This window comes from Phyllostomus discolor, chromosome 8 (assembly GCF_004126475.2).
Source record: "Phyllostomus discolor isolate MPI-MPIP mPhyDis1 chromosome 8, mPhyDis1.pri.v3, whole genome shotgun sequence".
Lineage (NCBI taxonomy): Eukaryota > Metazoa > Chordata > Mammalia > Chiroptera > Phyllostomidae > Phyllostomus > Phyllostomus discolor.
Genome location: NC_040910.2, coordinates 61,425,413 through 61,438,788, shown reverse-complemented (window position 1 = coordinate 61,438,788; position 13,376 = coordinate 61,425,413). Strand labels below are relative to the sequence as shown.

The 13,376-nt window shown below is 58.2% G+C and overlaps 1 protein-coding gene across 1 annotated transcript; it reads left to right on the top strand.

Moving 5' to 3' along the window:
• Positions 1–285: 285 nt before the first annotated feature.
• FLII (FLII actin remodeling protein) lies at positions 286–13,259 on the top strand. Its single transcript, XM_028534624.2, is given in 32 exon segments — positions 286–348; positions 2,016–2,126; positions 2,418–2,489; positions 3,656–3,736; positions 4,024–4,109; positions 4,247–4,254; positions 4,257–4,303; positions 4,305–4,408; positions 4,585–4,688; positions 5,035–5,210; positions 5,310–5,467; positions 6,116–6,200; positions 6,614–6,761; positions 6,940–7,076; positions 7,232–7,444; positions 7,712–7,891; positions 8,516–8,598; positions 8,721–8,795; positions 9,056–9,139; positions 9,244–9,415; positions 9,982–10,086; positions 10,173–10,364; positions 10,742–10,930; positions 11,039–11,178; positions 11,253–11,496; positions 11,640–11,794; positions 11,880–11,940; positions 12,027–12,155; positions 12,235–12,341; positions 12,436–12,541; positions 12,659–12,724; positions 12,810–13,259. Coding segments are annotated over 32 exon segments (3,816 nt in total). The 3' UTR covers positions 12,945–13,259.
• Positions 13,260–13,376: the final 117 nt, after the last annotated feature.

Sequence of the window (13,376 nt, the reverse complement as noted above, 5' to 3'; positions counted from 1 at the left end):
CTCCTGCACGAGCACATGGGGCCCCGGACTCCTCGAAGCCCCTCCAGTCCTGGAACAGACGGGGAAGCTGAGGCCGGAGCAGACTAAACCCTCCCGGGGCGGGACTGCCGCTTCTGCGGTGCCTAGGGGCGCCAGGGCTGGAGGAACTGGGCCCCGACTCCGCCTTTCCGCCCGACGGGGCGGGGATGGGTTAAAGGGGCGGGGTTAGTGGCGGCCCAGCCCGCAGCTCCCTCGCCACCCCCCGCCCCCCGGTGCTCGGCCCGGCCCTGCATTGAGAGCGGCGCCATGGAGGCCACTGGAGTGCTGCCGTTCGTGCGCGGCGTGGACCTCAGCGGCAACGACTTCAAGGTGAGCCGGACCGGTGCTGGGCCGGGCTCCCCTCCAAGGCGTCTCTTCCGGTCCTGGCCGCGCCGGTCTCTGCTTCCTGTCTTGTCCGCCTCCGGGCACAGTGACTGAGGGCGGGGCCGGGTGGGGCTCTCCTGGGGCTCGGATCCCGAGCTCCGAAAGCTCAGCTCAGGGCCCGCACAGGAAGTCCGAAGCCGGGTCGGGCTGGCTGCGATGCCTGAGCTCTGAGTCACGCTAGGGGGTGGGTTGGGAGCCCCTACCCCGTGTACCCGTCCTGGCTCTGGGTAGGGGTCAGTGAATTCTGCCCCCACTTTCCCAGCCTTCCGTTCTCATCCCGCTGAGGTCACACGTCCAGGCCAGGCCCTGACTCACTGCCGCGCCGCGGGCAGTCCGACTGCCTTGTTTGGGTCTGCAGCTCGTCACTGCCACTGCCACTGCCTTGTTCCTGCCACCCCCACCCAGTGTGGTCTTGGGCAAGTCCCTTCCCTTCGGTTTAGAAGTTACCCTCTTGGAGCATGGATTAGTAGTTGGTTTGGAGAGTGTGCCAGGCAGGTGTGGGCAGCCCCGGGTGGCAGCTGCCAGACTGATGGACCAGGGCCACCAAGAGCCTTAGCCTAGCCTTCCAACCATTTGTGGGTAGGGCCTTTCGAAAGAATGAAGGATGAGGCGGGCAGGGGAGTGACCAGAGGAGGCAGGGCAGGAGCTGAGGGAGGTGAGAGCTGGCCTGGTGGTACTAGGAGACCCCACCCAGGATGAAGGGTGGGAGAGTGGGCAGACTCAGGCTGGAGTTAGTTTAATGTCAGCCTGGTGTGTAGGGTTGGAGAACCCAGATGTCAGCTGGGGTCAGGGGTTTGTCCAGCCAAGGCCCAAAAGGTGGGCAGGTTCTTCTGCATTTATCCATATATGTACGCACTTTGACCCCACATATAGGTGACCACACCACTTTCCTCTACCTCCATGCCCACCATCCTCACCTGGGGTCTCCATGTGTTTTCTCCAGACTGAAAGTCTGAGTCACTGGCCAGGAATGTGGCTATAGGGGAAGGGGAAACCAGCCAAGGGCACTGAAGGCACATGCTACTCCAGGCTCCCTGCCACAAGGTTTGGGAGCTACTGAGGTGGGCATTCATTCGAATGTGGGAGTGAATGAATGAACGAGGCAGTACCTATGTAGGGTGGGGAGTTGGGGCCTTGCACCAGGGCTTTGGACCTTGTCACAAATGGCTTGTATGCTGATGATGAAGGGCACAGGTAGAGGCTTAGGGGCTACCCCCACAGCAGAGGGTGCAGGCAGAGCCTGGAATGCTGGGCAAAGGCATTTGAGCCAAGCTGACCACATAGCTGGGTGCTGGGGATGTCACCTGGAACAGTTCCATCCTGACCCTCCTGGAGCTCAGAACCAGCAAGAGATACAGATCTTGGGCCAACAGCCATCCTGATAATTAGTTGGTGCTCACAACACTTCTGTCATGAGGGGGCTTTTATTAGCCCTGTTTTATGTTGAGAAAATTGAGGTACAGAGAGGCAGAGTGACTTGTTCAGGGTCACACAGCTGGTGAGGGTTGGCTTTCTTGCTTCCCAAAGGTTTCCATGGGCAGCTGGGGGCCATAGTGGGTGGTAGAGCAGGGACGTGCCTCTCCCAAACCAGCTTAACCATGAATACCCCCCAGGGAGGCTACTTCCCTGAAAATGTCAAGGCCATGACCAGTCTGCGATGGCTGAAGCTGAATCGCACCGGCCTCTGCTACCTGCCCGAAGAGTTGGCTGCCCTGCAGAAGCTGGTAAGGGGTTTTCAGCGGGCAGGGTGGGTGCCCATGGATGGGGCTAGACCAGGTACAGAAGGCAAATGACAGAGAAGGATGTCAATAGCCATGAGCAAAGCTGGCAAAGAGGGAGGAAGCACCCTGTCCCATGAAGCATGCAGATGGGTCTATGAGGGAGGGGTGCTGCAGAGGTGGACTGGGGCTGTGTGGCTGAAGGACCCCTGAATGGGCAAAGTTGTGGTGGCAGATGGAGACCCCATAGACATCCCTCTCACCCCACTGAGCCTTTGCTCCCTTGTCCTGGCCCAGGAGCACCTCTCTGTGAGCCACAACCACCTAACCACGCTTCATGGGGAGCTGTCCAGCCTGCCATCTCTTCGGGTGAGTGTTGCTAGGGACCACCAAATTTGGGGTGGGGACTTAAGTCTACCGGCTAGGGGCATGAGAGCAGGGCCAGACCCCAGGCTGGAGCATCACCTCTTCCTATCCTGGCATCAGGCTCAGGGATTCACTTCTGAAGGGGAGAGGATATAATAATACCCTGCCTTAAGTAACCCATGGGGAAAGAAGATGAAAAATCCAAAATCTCACCTATTTTGGGAAACAGCTATGATAATAACAACTGATAGTGGTTAGGAAATGTTCTATTTCATGTGGGTTTTTCCTTGTTATTCTGACCTTTGCCAAGTTCACAGATGAGGACATTTGGCCACAGAGGTCACCTGGCAGCAGTCATATAGCCCGGCGTGGTAAAGCTGGGGTGGGGGTGGGGTTTTGGCCAGAAGGGGAGGTGGTCATTGTGGCCTGCTCACACTTCTGCTCCTCATAGAGCTTCTAACATTCCAGAAGATCAGATTCCTGGCGAGACCCTTCAGGCCTCAGCCAAAAGTCATTCCCATCCAAAGCCAAAGTCCTGGATCTTAAGGACTGAGGTTGCTTGAGTTCAAATTGGCTCTGCCACTTCCCGCCTGCTAACCTCAGACAAGTCCCGCTATCTGGGGAGCTTTTGGTGGGGGACCATTGTGAAGCCACAGGGTACCGACAGACACAGGGCTGAAGGAGGAGCAGCAGCAGCCCTGGATCCTGCTGTTACTTGCAATCCCTGCACCATTCCCCGACCTCTCCTCTGCCCCTTGACCTTTTTATGTTTGCAGCACGAGGTTTCAATCCTCGGGAGAAAACACAGACCACACTCATTTCTCTTTGGGCCAAGCCTTTCTCTCTGTTCTAGAAGCCCTGACTCAGAGCTACATCCCTGTCTTGCCCTCCCTGGACAGAAGAAGAGGGATTGTTCAATCAGAAAAGCTTCCCTAAGGATGCTGTGCTGGGCTCTGGGGCTCATTTGAGCTGGGCTTTGAGGTGTGAATAGGAGCTCATGGGGAGAAGAGGAAGAGCCTACCAGATAGAGGGACTGTGAGCAAAGGCCAGGGTGGGAGAGCATTCAGGCCTGGCCTCCAGTGAGCCTCCTGAGGAGAGCGCCTCCCTGATCTCTCTGTGTCCCCTGGGGGAGAAGCTAAGAATCACACACTTTTGTGGTTTACCCCCAGGCCATTGTGGCTCGAGCTAACAACCTGAAGAATTCTGGAGTGCCCGATGACATCTTCAAGCTGGAGGACCTCTCAGTCCTGGTCAGTGGTTATCCACCCATGACAATGGTCTTTGGGACCATTGCTACCTCATTTTATAGATGGGGAAACTGAGGCTTAGAGTAGGCAGTGCCTTGCCCAAGGTTACTCATGGAGTCAAAGCCTTAGCCTAGGTACCCTCCTGCCAGAGTCCTGGCTGTCTCCTTTTGGCCCTGAAAACCCCTCATCTGCTCCCTTCTCAGTGCCTGGCCTGATCTCCCAGCCTGGCGGAAGACTGGCGAGGTGAGACTAGCCCTGACCCCTAACCTGGCCTTACCCCTCCTACCCAGGACTTGAGCTACAACCAGCTGACAGAGTGCCCTCGGGAGCTGGAAAACGCCAAGAACATGCTGGTGCTGAACCTCAGCCATAACAGGTGCCTGTGAGGCCTGGAGGGTGAGCCAGGCAGGGCCGAGATGCAGTAGGGGCCAGATGGGTCCCAGAGGAAGGCGTGTGGCACTGACCCGGCGGCCCCACTGGCCTTGCCCCCTTTCTCCCTCTCTCTTCCCACAGCATTGACACCATCCCAACCAGCTCTTCATCAACCTCACTGACCTGCTGTACCTGGACCCTCAGTGAGAACTGCCTGGAGAGCTTACCTCCGCAGATGCGCCGTCTACTGCACCTGCAGACGCTCATTCTCAACGGGAACCCACTGCAGCACGCCCAGCTCCGGTCGGCACTGCACAGGCCCGGCCCCTCTGCTCCCCAGCAGCCCTGACCCTTCCCGTCCTAGGTTCAGTGTGGGCTGTGCCCCTCAGCCAGGCTGTACCCGAGTTCCCTGTCCTATCACCTCACCCCACAGCTATCTTGGGCCTTCCCCTGGTCTGACCACCCACATCGCCCTGCAGGCAGCTCCCTGCTCTGACGGCCTTGCAGACCCTGCACCTGAGGAACACCCAGCGCACCCAGAGCAACCTCCCCACCAGCCTTGAGGGTCTGAGCAACCTCACAGGTCGGCAGTCCCTGGGTGACCCATCAGCCTCTGGTCCCCTCAGGTCCCTCACTTCCTGTGGAGGAAGGGGTTGAACCCTACTTCTCTGACCATCTCCCAGGAGCAAAGGCTAGCATGTGGTTATGTTGTGCTTATCTCTGCCATTGCCATGATGACCAGTGGTAACACCCAGTCCTGAGCACTAACTTTTTTATGCTCAGAACCCCCTTTAAGGGAGTCTCTCCTGAGGCTCAGGGAGGTTAAGTCACTTACTAAAAGCCGCACAGCCTGGAGGTGGTGGAGCTGGGCTTCCAGCAAGGACTGGCTGCCTCGGGTCCCAGCTGACGCACCCCACCCCGTGCCCCAGATGTGGACCTGTCCTGCAACGACCTGATGCGGGTGCCAGAGTGCCTGTACACCCTCTCCAGCCTACGACGCCTCAACCTCAGCAGCAACCAGATCACAGAGCTGTCTCTGTGTATTGACCAGTGGGTGCATGTGGAGACCTTGAACCTGTCCCGAAATCAGCTCACCTCACTGCCTGTGAGTCCAGGCCTGGGGAGGGGATACAGGGCTGGGGAGGGCTGTTGGGCCATCCTAGCAGCTACCCCTGACTCTCGCCTCTGCCTGCTTTCCCTCTAGTCGGCCATTTGCAAGCTGACCAAGCTGAAGAAGCTATACCTGAACTCCAACAATCTGGACTTCGATGGACTGCCCTCAGGCATCGGCAAGCTGGCCAGCCTGGAGGAGTTCATGGCCGCCAATAACAACCTGGAGCTGATCCCTGAGAGCCTCTGCAGGTGTTGGGGCGAGGCTGGGCAAGTGGGGTGGGGGCAGCCACAGCACAGGAAACCCTAGTGTGACAGCAGGGACCCACCTGTGGTCTTCGTGCATCGTACAGAGTGGATGAGTTGATTTGGCTTTATGGATAAAGACTACTCAGGCCTGGGCCAGCGACTCCCAGTTTGGGCTCCCCAGAGCAGCTTCTGGGAGGACACTGATTAGGTCGAGGCCAGAGGGGTTCCAGTGCCCTGTGAGTTTTGGGCACAGTGCTGTTTCCACATCTCTTGCTGGAGGTTACAGTGTCCTCTCACGTGGTCTCCTGGCTCTGAGAAGTCCTTCAGGCAGAAGGAGTGCCCCCCACCCCAGCAGCTCCCATGCCAATTTGAGCACAGAACACATTTTTCGGTGTCTATATCCAGGGACCTTTAATCTGGACAAATTCTGCTCTGTCAAAGTCACAAAAGAGAACTTCACAGTCAGCTGTGAGGAGACCCCAGTTCCACATGCTCAGCCTTTTCTGCCTTTTTAGCGCATTCAAGCTCACTGGTTTCTTAACTAGCTGGGTCTCTCAGTCCTCTGGCCTGCCTGCCTCCCCTCCCCTAGGACTGGAAGTTTCCCTGCCCCTCACCTCTCACCTCTCTGAGGCCCTGGTTCTATCCTCACAGGTGCACAAAGCTGAGGAAACTTGTCCTGAACAAGAACCGCTTGGTGACCCTGCCAGAGGCCATCCACTTCTTGACAGAGATCCAGGTCAGGGCAGCCGGGGCTATGCCAAGAGTTAGGTGGGGGTTTGGCAGGGAGGGCAGAGGTGCAGACAGACCCTCAGGGAAGACTGAGCACAGGGGTGTCACTGGAGTGAGGGGGACCCAGCAGAGGCCTCCTGGAGTGGTGGCCATTGCCAGGGTGCTTCTGGGGAGGAGGTGAGCCACATCCCTGTATCTGTATCCTGCTGGCCAGCATATGGACTTAAGTCCCTCAGCCAGCCTGCAAGGTCACAGTTCCCAGAAGGGATGCTCATTCACTGAGCTGGGAGGAGAACACAGGCCCCTGGCCCCAGCCCTGGGCCTCTCAGACCTGGTGGCTGCAAAGAGCAAGAAGCGGGGTTTGGTGGGGTGGGGAGGTGGGACTCGGGCTTAGTACCCCTTGCTCACCCCATGAGGCAGGTCCTGGATGTTCGGGAGAACCCCAGCCTGGTCATGCCTCCCAAGCCTGCTGACCGCAGCGCCGAGTGGTACAACATCGACTTCTCACTGCAGAACCAGCTGCGACTAGCAGGTGCCTCCCCTGCCACAGTGGCTGCCGCAGCAGCTGGTAAGCAGAGGAGGGTCTCACCTAAGAGTGCGGGGCCTCTCTCTGGGGCTCCATGTCCCCATCTGTAAGTTGGGTGGGACACAGCTCTCTGGACATTGGTATGCAGGTCAGCCCGATTGGCTGGATGCCCCAGGGGCAGGCCACATCAGGGCTTAGCTATTTGCCCCCCTCCCCTAAGTAGGGGGTGGGCCCAAGGACCCCCTGGCTCGAAAGATGCGACTGCGGAGGCGCAAGGACTCAGCTCAGGATGACCAGGCCAAGCAGGTGCTGAAGGGCATGTCGGATGTGGCTCAGGAGAAGAACAAAAAGCAGGAGGTAAGTCAGGGTGGGGTAGGGCAGGTGGTCCTGGGCTCTGCTCAAGACAGCGTGACCTAGGCCCAGAGGCAGAGGGGACCCTGGGCAAAGGTCCTGAGGTATGGGTGCTGAGTAGAGGGACCGTTCTGAGTGAATGCTTGTGGCTGTGACCCCAGGAAATTACCGACAGCCGAGCCCCCGGGGGCAGGGTGCGGCGCTGGGACCAGGGCCTGGAGAAGCCGCGCCTCGACTACTCAGAGTTCTTCACAGAGGAGGTGGGTCAGCTGCCTGGCCTGACCGTCTGGCAGATCGAGAACTTCGTGCCTGTGCTGGTGGAGGAAGCCTTCCATGGCAAGTTCTACGAGGCTGACTGCTACATCGTGCTCAAGGTGGGATTCTGGGTACACTGCTGGGACAACAAGACCCCCACTGACCTTACCTTAGATAGCTCAGAGTCCCCAACTCCACAGCTTTGTTTATTGAGGCAAGCTGGGAGGAAAGGTTTTGCCAAGGAGGCCAGGGGCAAAGGCCCCCGGCAGGGAGGTGGCAGTGCACCCCATCCTAGGCTGCGGAGCTGGTGCCCATCACAGCGGCATCTGTGGGAGGCTACCAAGGCTGCCTGGTGAGAGCTGACAGTACTGTGACCTGGCCCCCAGACCTTTCTGGATGACAGCAGCTCTCTGAACTGGGAGATCTACTACTGGATCGGTGGAGAGGCCACCCTGGACAAGAAGGCTTGCTCTGCTATCCACGCGGTGAACCTGCGCAACTACCTGGGTGCGGAGTGCCGCACTGTGCGGGAGGAGATGGGCGATGAGAGCGAGGAGTTCCTGCAGGTGCCAATGGGCTGGGAGGGCCTTGGAGGGGCAGGCAAGGGTGATGGGCATGGCTAATGGGGCAGGGCAGGGAGCTGGGACAAAAAGTTTTTTGGGTTCGGACCTAAAACAGAAGGCAGGAGCAAAAAAGGTGAAGTCAGGAGATCAAGATGAGGCCAGAGGTGGGGGATCCTGGGTCATTGGAGGCCAAGAGAGAAATGGGGAACTGGAACCAATATGGCTAGGGGGCAGGCCACCAGCTGGGTACCAAGGAGGCAATGCCAAGGACTGGGCCAAGCCCAGTGAGCAGGTTAGCGAGTCCTGCCAGCCCTCCTCCAGCTGGTCCCCTGTCGGGGAGGCCACACACAAGATTTTATCCAGATGTACCGGAGTGCCCTCCATAGCCCTGCTTGCTTCTGCGCCCTGACACGTGCATGCCTTCCATGTTTAAACTGGCACAGGAGCGAACCCATTCAAACATTCGTACATCTTAACACTCTGATCGATAATGTGTCTGTGTTTACAGACACAGACCATATTCTTCCCCTTCAACCTCACCACGGGTGCGCAGCTCCTGATACACCTATGCTTTGGTGGGAGGTGGTGGGAGCTCGGTGATAAAGGCCTGCACCCTCACACATGCAGGTGTTTGACAACGACATTGCCTACATTGAGGGTGGAACAGCCAGTGGCTTCTACACTGTAGAGGACACTCACTACGTCACCAGGTGAGGGGCTCGTGGGTGGGCGACACTGACCTGGATGCAGCTTGGAAGGATTGGAGGGAGAGTGTTTGGGGTAAGTTGGTCCCTTGGTGACCCCTCCAAGCCGCTTGTGCTGTGGCCTCTAGGATGTACCGTGTGTATGGGAAAAAGAACATCAAGTTGGAGCCTGTGCCACTCAAGGGAGCCTCTCTGGACCCGAGGTGAGCACACATGAGGTGAGGTGGGAGTGCTTGGCCCTGAACTTCCTCCCCTCCACTAGTGAAGAACAGATGTGGGCTCTAGAAGAAGTCTTCCAGCAACCACTAAAAAAATATTTTAGTAAATGTATCCAGGTGACATAAGCAACTGTCTTAGCCCCATAATGAGAGACTTGAGGCGGGGTTGGGGCCTGGAGGTGGTCACTGCCTGTGCCTATCACAGCCCACCCCACCCTCCCACCGTCCCTGCCCCTCCTGTCCAGGTTTGTTTTCCTGCTAGACCGAGGGTTGGACCTCTATGTGTGGCGGGGGACCCAGGCCACGCTGAGCAGCACAACCAAGGCCAGGTATGAGGGCTGCGCCCTGCTCAGATATGGTGGGGGGTTTGTGTGAAGAAAAACTCACCTACAAAGGGGTATGGCCTTCCTAAGGGATTTGCACCTGTTCTCAGGCTCTTTGCAGAAAAAATTAACAAGAATGAGCGGAAAGGGAAGGCAGAGATCACACTGCTGGTGCAGGGCCAGGAGTGCCCAGAGTTCTGGGAGGCACTTGGTGGTGAGCCCTCTGAGATCAAGAAGCATGTGCCTGATGACTTCTGGCCACCCCAGCCCAAGCTGTATAAGGTGAGCTGGGCGCAGGGTGGGCCTGACTTCACTAGGGGTCAGGTTGGGGGGAAGGGCCTTGTACCGCTGTGATGACTGGTCTTCCATCTGGACTTTGGTGTGGAGAGGGCACCACCTTCTGGACAGGGAGTAGCCTGAGCCAAGGTCTGGAGGCTGGCTCTGAGTCAGGTCAGAAGAAGAGTGTTAGGGTGTGTTTCCTGGAAGGTGGGGCTGGAAAGGGAGGTTGAGTGCCTGGGGACAAGGCCTGAGAGCCTAGCCTTAATTCTGTAGGTGACAAGAAGCCTTTTCCTATGAGCCGGAAAAGGACAAGTTAGAGAATTAGAAACAATAGTAAGTTCTGGACAGAGCAGGCAGAGAAAGCACCATTTAACAGTCCTTCCACTGATAGGATATCCTTAAAATGATCTTGGAGTGGAGTGGAGAAACTAAAGCCCAGCAAGGAGCAGGCAGTGGCCCTGAATGCACACAGTAGGCCAAGCAGGGCTAGGCTCCAAATCCGGAGCTGTTGTGTGGGGGGCTCATGTCCCCAGATCCTGCCCCTACAATGCTTACCTTTCCCCTGCTAGGTGGGCCTGGGCCTCGGCTACCTGGAGCTGCCCCAGATCAACTACAGGCTGTCAGTGGAGCATAAGACACCTCCCAAGGTGGAACTGATGCCCAGGATGCGGCTGGTGAGATACATTGGGAGGAGGGCAAGGAGGCCGGATCCTTCCCTGATAGACCAGCACTGGTTAACCTCCAGCCTCCGGCCCCACAGCTGCAGAGCCTTCTGGACACCCGCTGCGTGTACATCCTGGACTGCTGGTCTGATGTGTTCATCTGGCTCGGCCGCAAGTCCCCACGCCTTGTGCGTGCGGCAGCCCTCAAACTGGGCCAGGAGCTGTGTGGGATGTTGCACCGGCCACGTCACACCATGGTCAGCCGCAGCCTCGAGGGCACTGAGGCACAGGTAGATAGTGCAGTCCAGCCTCACAGGCCACGCGCCGGAGGCCTCCTCCCCAAGATCCTGCGGACCCTTCAAAGCCTGGCCCTTCTGTGAATGTTGCTGCTCTAGGGAACTAAACCCAAGCCCACCCCTTTCCCACCACTGCCTAAGCCCCGCCCCTCTAACCTCTCCCTCTCTCTCCAGGTTCCTAGGCCCTGCTACCTCCCAGGCCCAGTTTCCTTGGGTTCCACCCTTCTGCAACGTGCCCCTCCCACTTCCTGTTCTTAGGCCACGCCCACGCATCCTAGGGCGCTGACTTCCAAGCCTCCCCTGGCATCCTCCCACCCCAACCTTAACCGTGCTGAACACCACTCCAGCTCGTGCTTTCTGCCTCTTGGCAGGTGTTCAAGGCCAAATTCAAGAACTGGGATGACGTGTTGACAGTAGACTACACGCGCAACGCAGAGGCTGTGCTGCAGGGCCAGGGACTTGCTGGGAAGGTGAAGCGTGACTCTGAGAAGAAAGATGAGATGAAGGCTGACCTCACTGCACTCTTCTTGCCAAGGCAGCCTCCCATGGCGCTGGCTGAGGTGGGGCGGGGCCTCTTGTGATGGGGTGGAGCCTGGGAAGAGGCTATGTGGGTCCCAGGCCTGGGGCGGAGAGACCAGCCCCAGCCCACCAGCGGGGGTCCCCTGCAGGCGGAGCAGCTCATGGAGGAGTGGAACGAGGACCTGGACGGCATGGAGGGCTTCGTGCTCGAGGGTAAGAAGTTCGCACGGCTGCCTGAGGAGGAATTCGGCCACTTCTACATGCAGGACTGCTACGTCTTCCTCTGCAGGTGCTGCCCAGAGCGCCTCCCTCGCCCCACCCTCCCCACCCTGGGGCCCCCGCTCACTGCCCCTGGCCCTGCAGGTACTGGGTCCCCGTGGAGTACGAGGAGGAGGAGAAGAAGGAAGAGAAAGATGGGGAGAAGGCTGGGCCCGAGGGCAAAGAAGGCGAGGAAGCAGCCGCTGAGGTGGAGGAGAAGCAGCCTGAGGAGGATTTCCAGTGTATCGTGTACTTCTGGCAGGGCCGGGAAGCCTCCAACATGGGCTGGCTCACCTTCACCTTCAGTCTGCAGAAGAAGTTCGAAAGCCTCTTCCCTGGCAAGCTGGAGGTGTGCCTGCCATGCTCCGGCTCCGCCCCACAGCCTCTGGATGTGGGGCTGTGGGGGCGGGACTCATAGCCAAGGAAGGCTTGGCTCAGGAGGGGGAGGGTGGGGGGTCCATGGAGCTGCCCCTGACACTTCCACACAACCAGGTGGTGCGCATGACCCAGCAACAGGAGAACCCCAAGTTCCTGTCCCATTTCAAGAGGAAGTTCATCATCCACCGGGGCAAGAGGAAGGGGACTCAGGGTGCCCTGCACCCCAGCCTCTACCAGATTCGCACCAATGGCAGCGCCCTCTGTACCCGGTGCCTGGCTGGGGGAGGGGCACAGGTGGGCAGGCAGGGTCAGTGAGCCACCCTCACTCCTTGCTGACACCCCCCTTTGCCCCAGGTGCATCCAGATCAACACTGACTCCAGTCTCCTCAACTCCGAGTTCTGCTTCATCCTCAAGGTGGAGTCATGGGAATGACCAGGACTATGGGTCAGGGTTGGGAGATGTTGGGGGCACCTGATCTGAACCCTCCGCACACTCTCCAGGTTCCCTTTGAAAGTGAAGACAACCAGGGCATTGTGTATGCATGGGTGGGCCGGGCGTCGGACCCTGATGAGGCCAAGCTGGCGGAGGATATACTGAACACCATGTTTGACGCCTCCTACAGCAAGCAGGTGACCAGGGCAGGCGGAGGCCAGGTAGGCAGGAGAGGGCAGACAGGGACCCCAGGCTGGACCAACCTTTCACCCACAGGTCATCAACGAAGGTGAAGAGCCGGAGAACTTCTTCTGGGTGGGCATAGGCGTACAGAAGCCGTATGACGACGACGCTGAATATATGAAGCACACCCGACTCTTCCGGTAAGGCTGGGCCCAGACCCCTGCCCCAGCTTCCTCCTGAGTTCTGGTCCTGCTGCTGATGACCCTTAGTCTCCCCCTGATCCTTGACCTCCAGGTGCTCCAATGAGAAGGGTTACTTCGCAGTGACTGAGAAATGTTCTGACTTTTGCCAAGATGATCTGGCAGATGATGACATCATGTTGTTAGACAATGGCCAAGAGGTGAGACCCCTGAGGACCCTGCCTGAGGAGCCCACCCACTTTTAAATGGGAATTAGGCCAGAAGGTGGGGGGGGCTCCTAAGTCCCCAACGACACCATCTCCCGGCCACACCCACAGGTCTATATGTGGGTGGGGACCCAGACAAGCCAGGTGGAGATCAAGCTGAGTCTCAAGGCCTGCCAGGTAAGCTGGGTTGAGGGGAGGGCTGAGGCCAGCCTGGGAACCCAGAAGGCTGGCCAGAGGCTCTCACACACATCCTGCTCACCAGGTGTACATCCAGCACCTGCGCGCTAAAGAGCACGAGCAGCGCCGCCGCCTACGCCTGGTCCGTAAGGGAAATGAGCAGCATGCCTTCACTCGCTGCTTCCATGCCTGGAGCACCTTCCGAGAGGCCCTGGTTTAGGGTGATTGCAGGGCCCTGTGGGAACCCCAAGCTCTGGGTGAGGGGGGAGAAGGTCCTCTCTTCACCCACCACCTGCTAACAGAGGCTATGTGCTGGTGGCTCCCCCCACTTTGGGCATCCCCCAGTGCCACCGTCCCCAGCAGCACAGCCCAAGGACCACCAACGGGTAATGCTGCCTGGTGCCCTAAGGGGTCTTGGCAGTCAGACTCCTTCCAGTGTATGAGCTCACCTGTGATACCCCTCCCCTGCCAGGGATAAAGCAGATATGGTTGTCCTTTAAGAGATATTAAATGCTTTTATTTTCAATATTAAAAATCAGCATTTTTAATATTAAAACAGTGGTAGTGTTAACAAAATACAGAAAACCCCCAAGGTCAAGGTACAATCTACAGGGAAGACCCATTCTTACCCCCACCCCCCATACACACACCT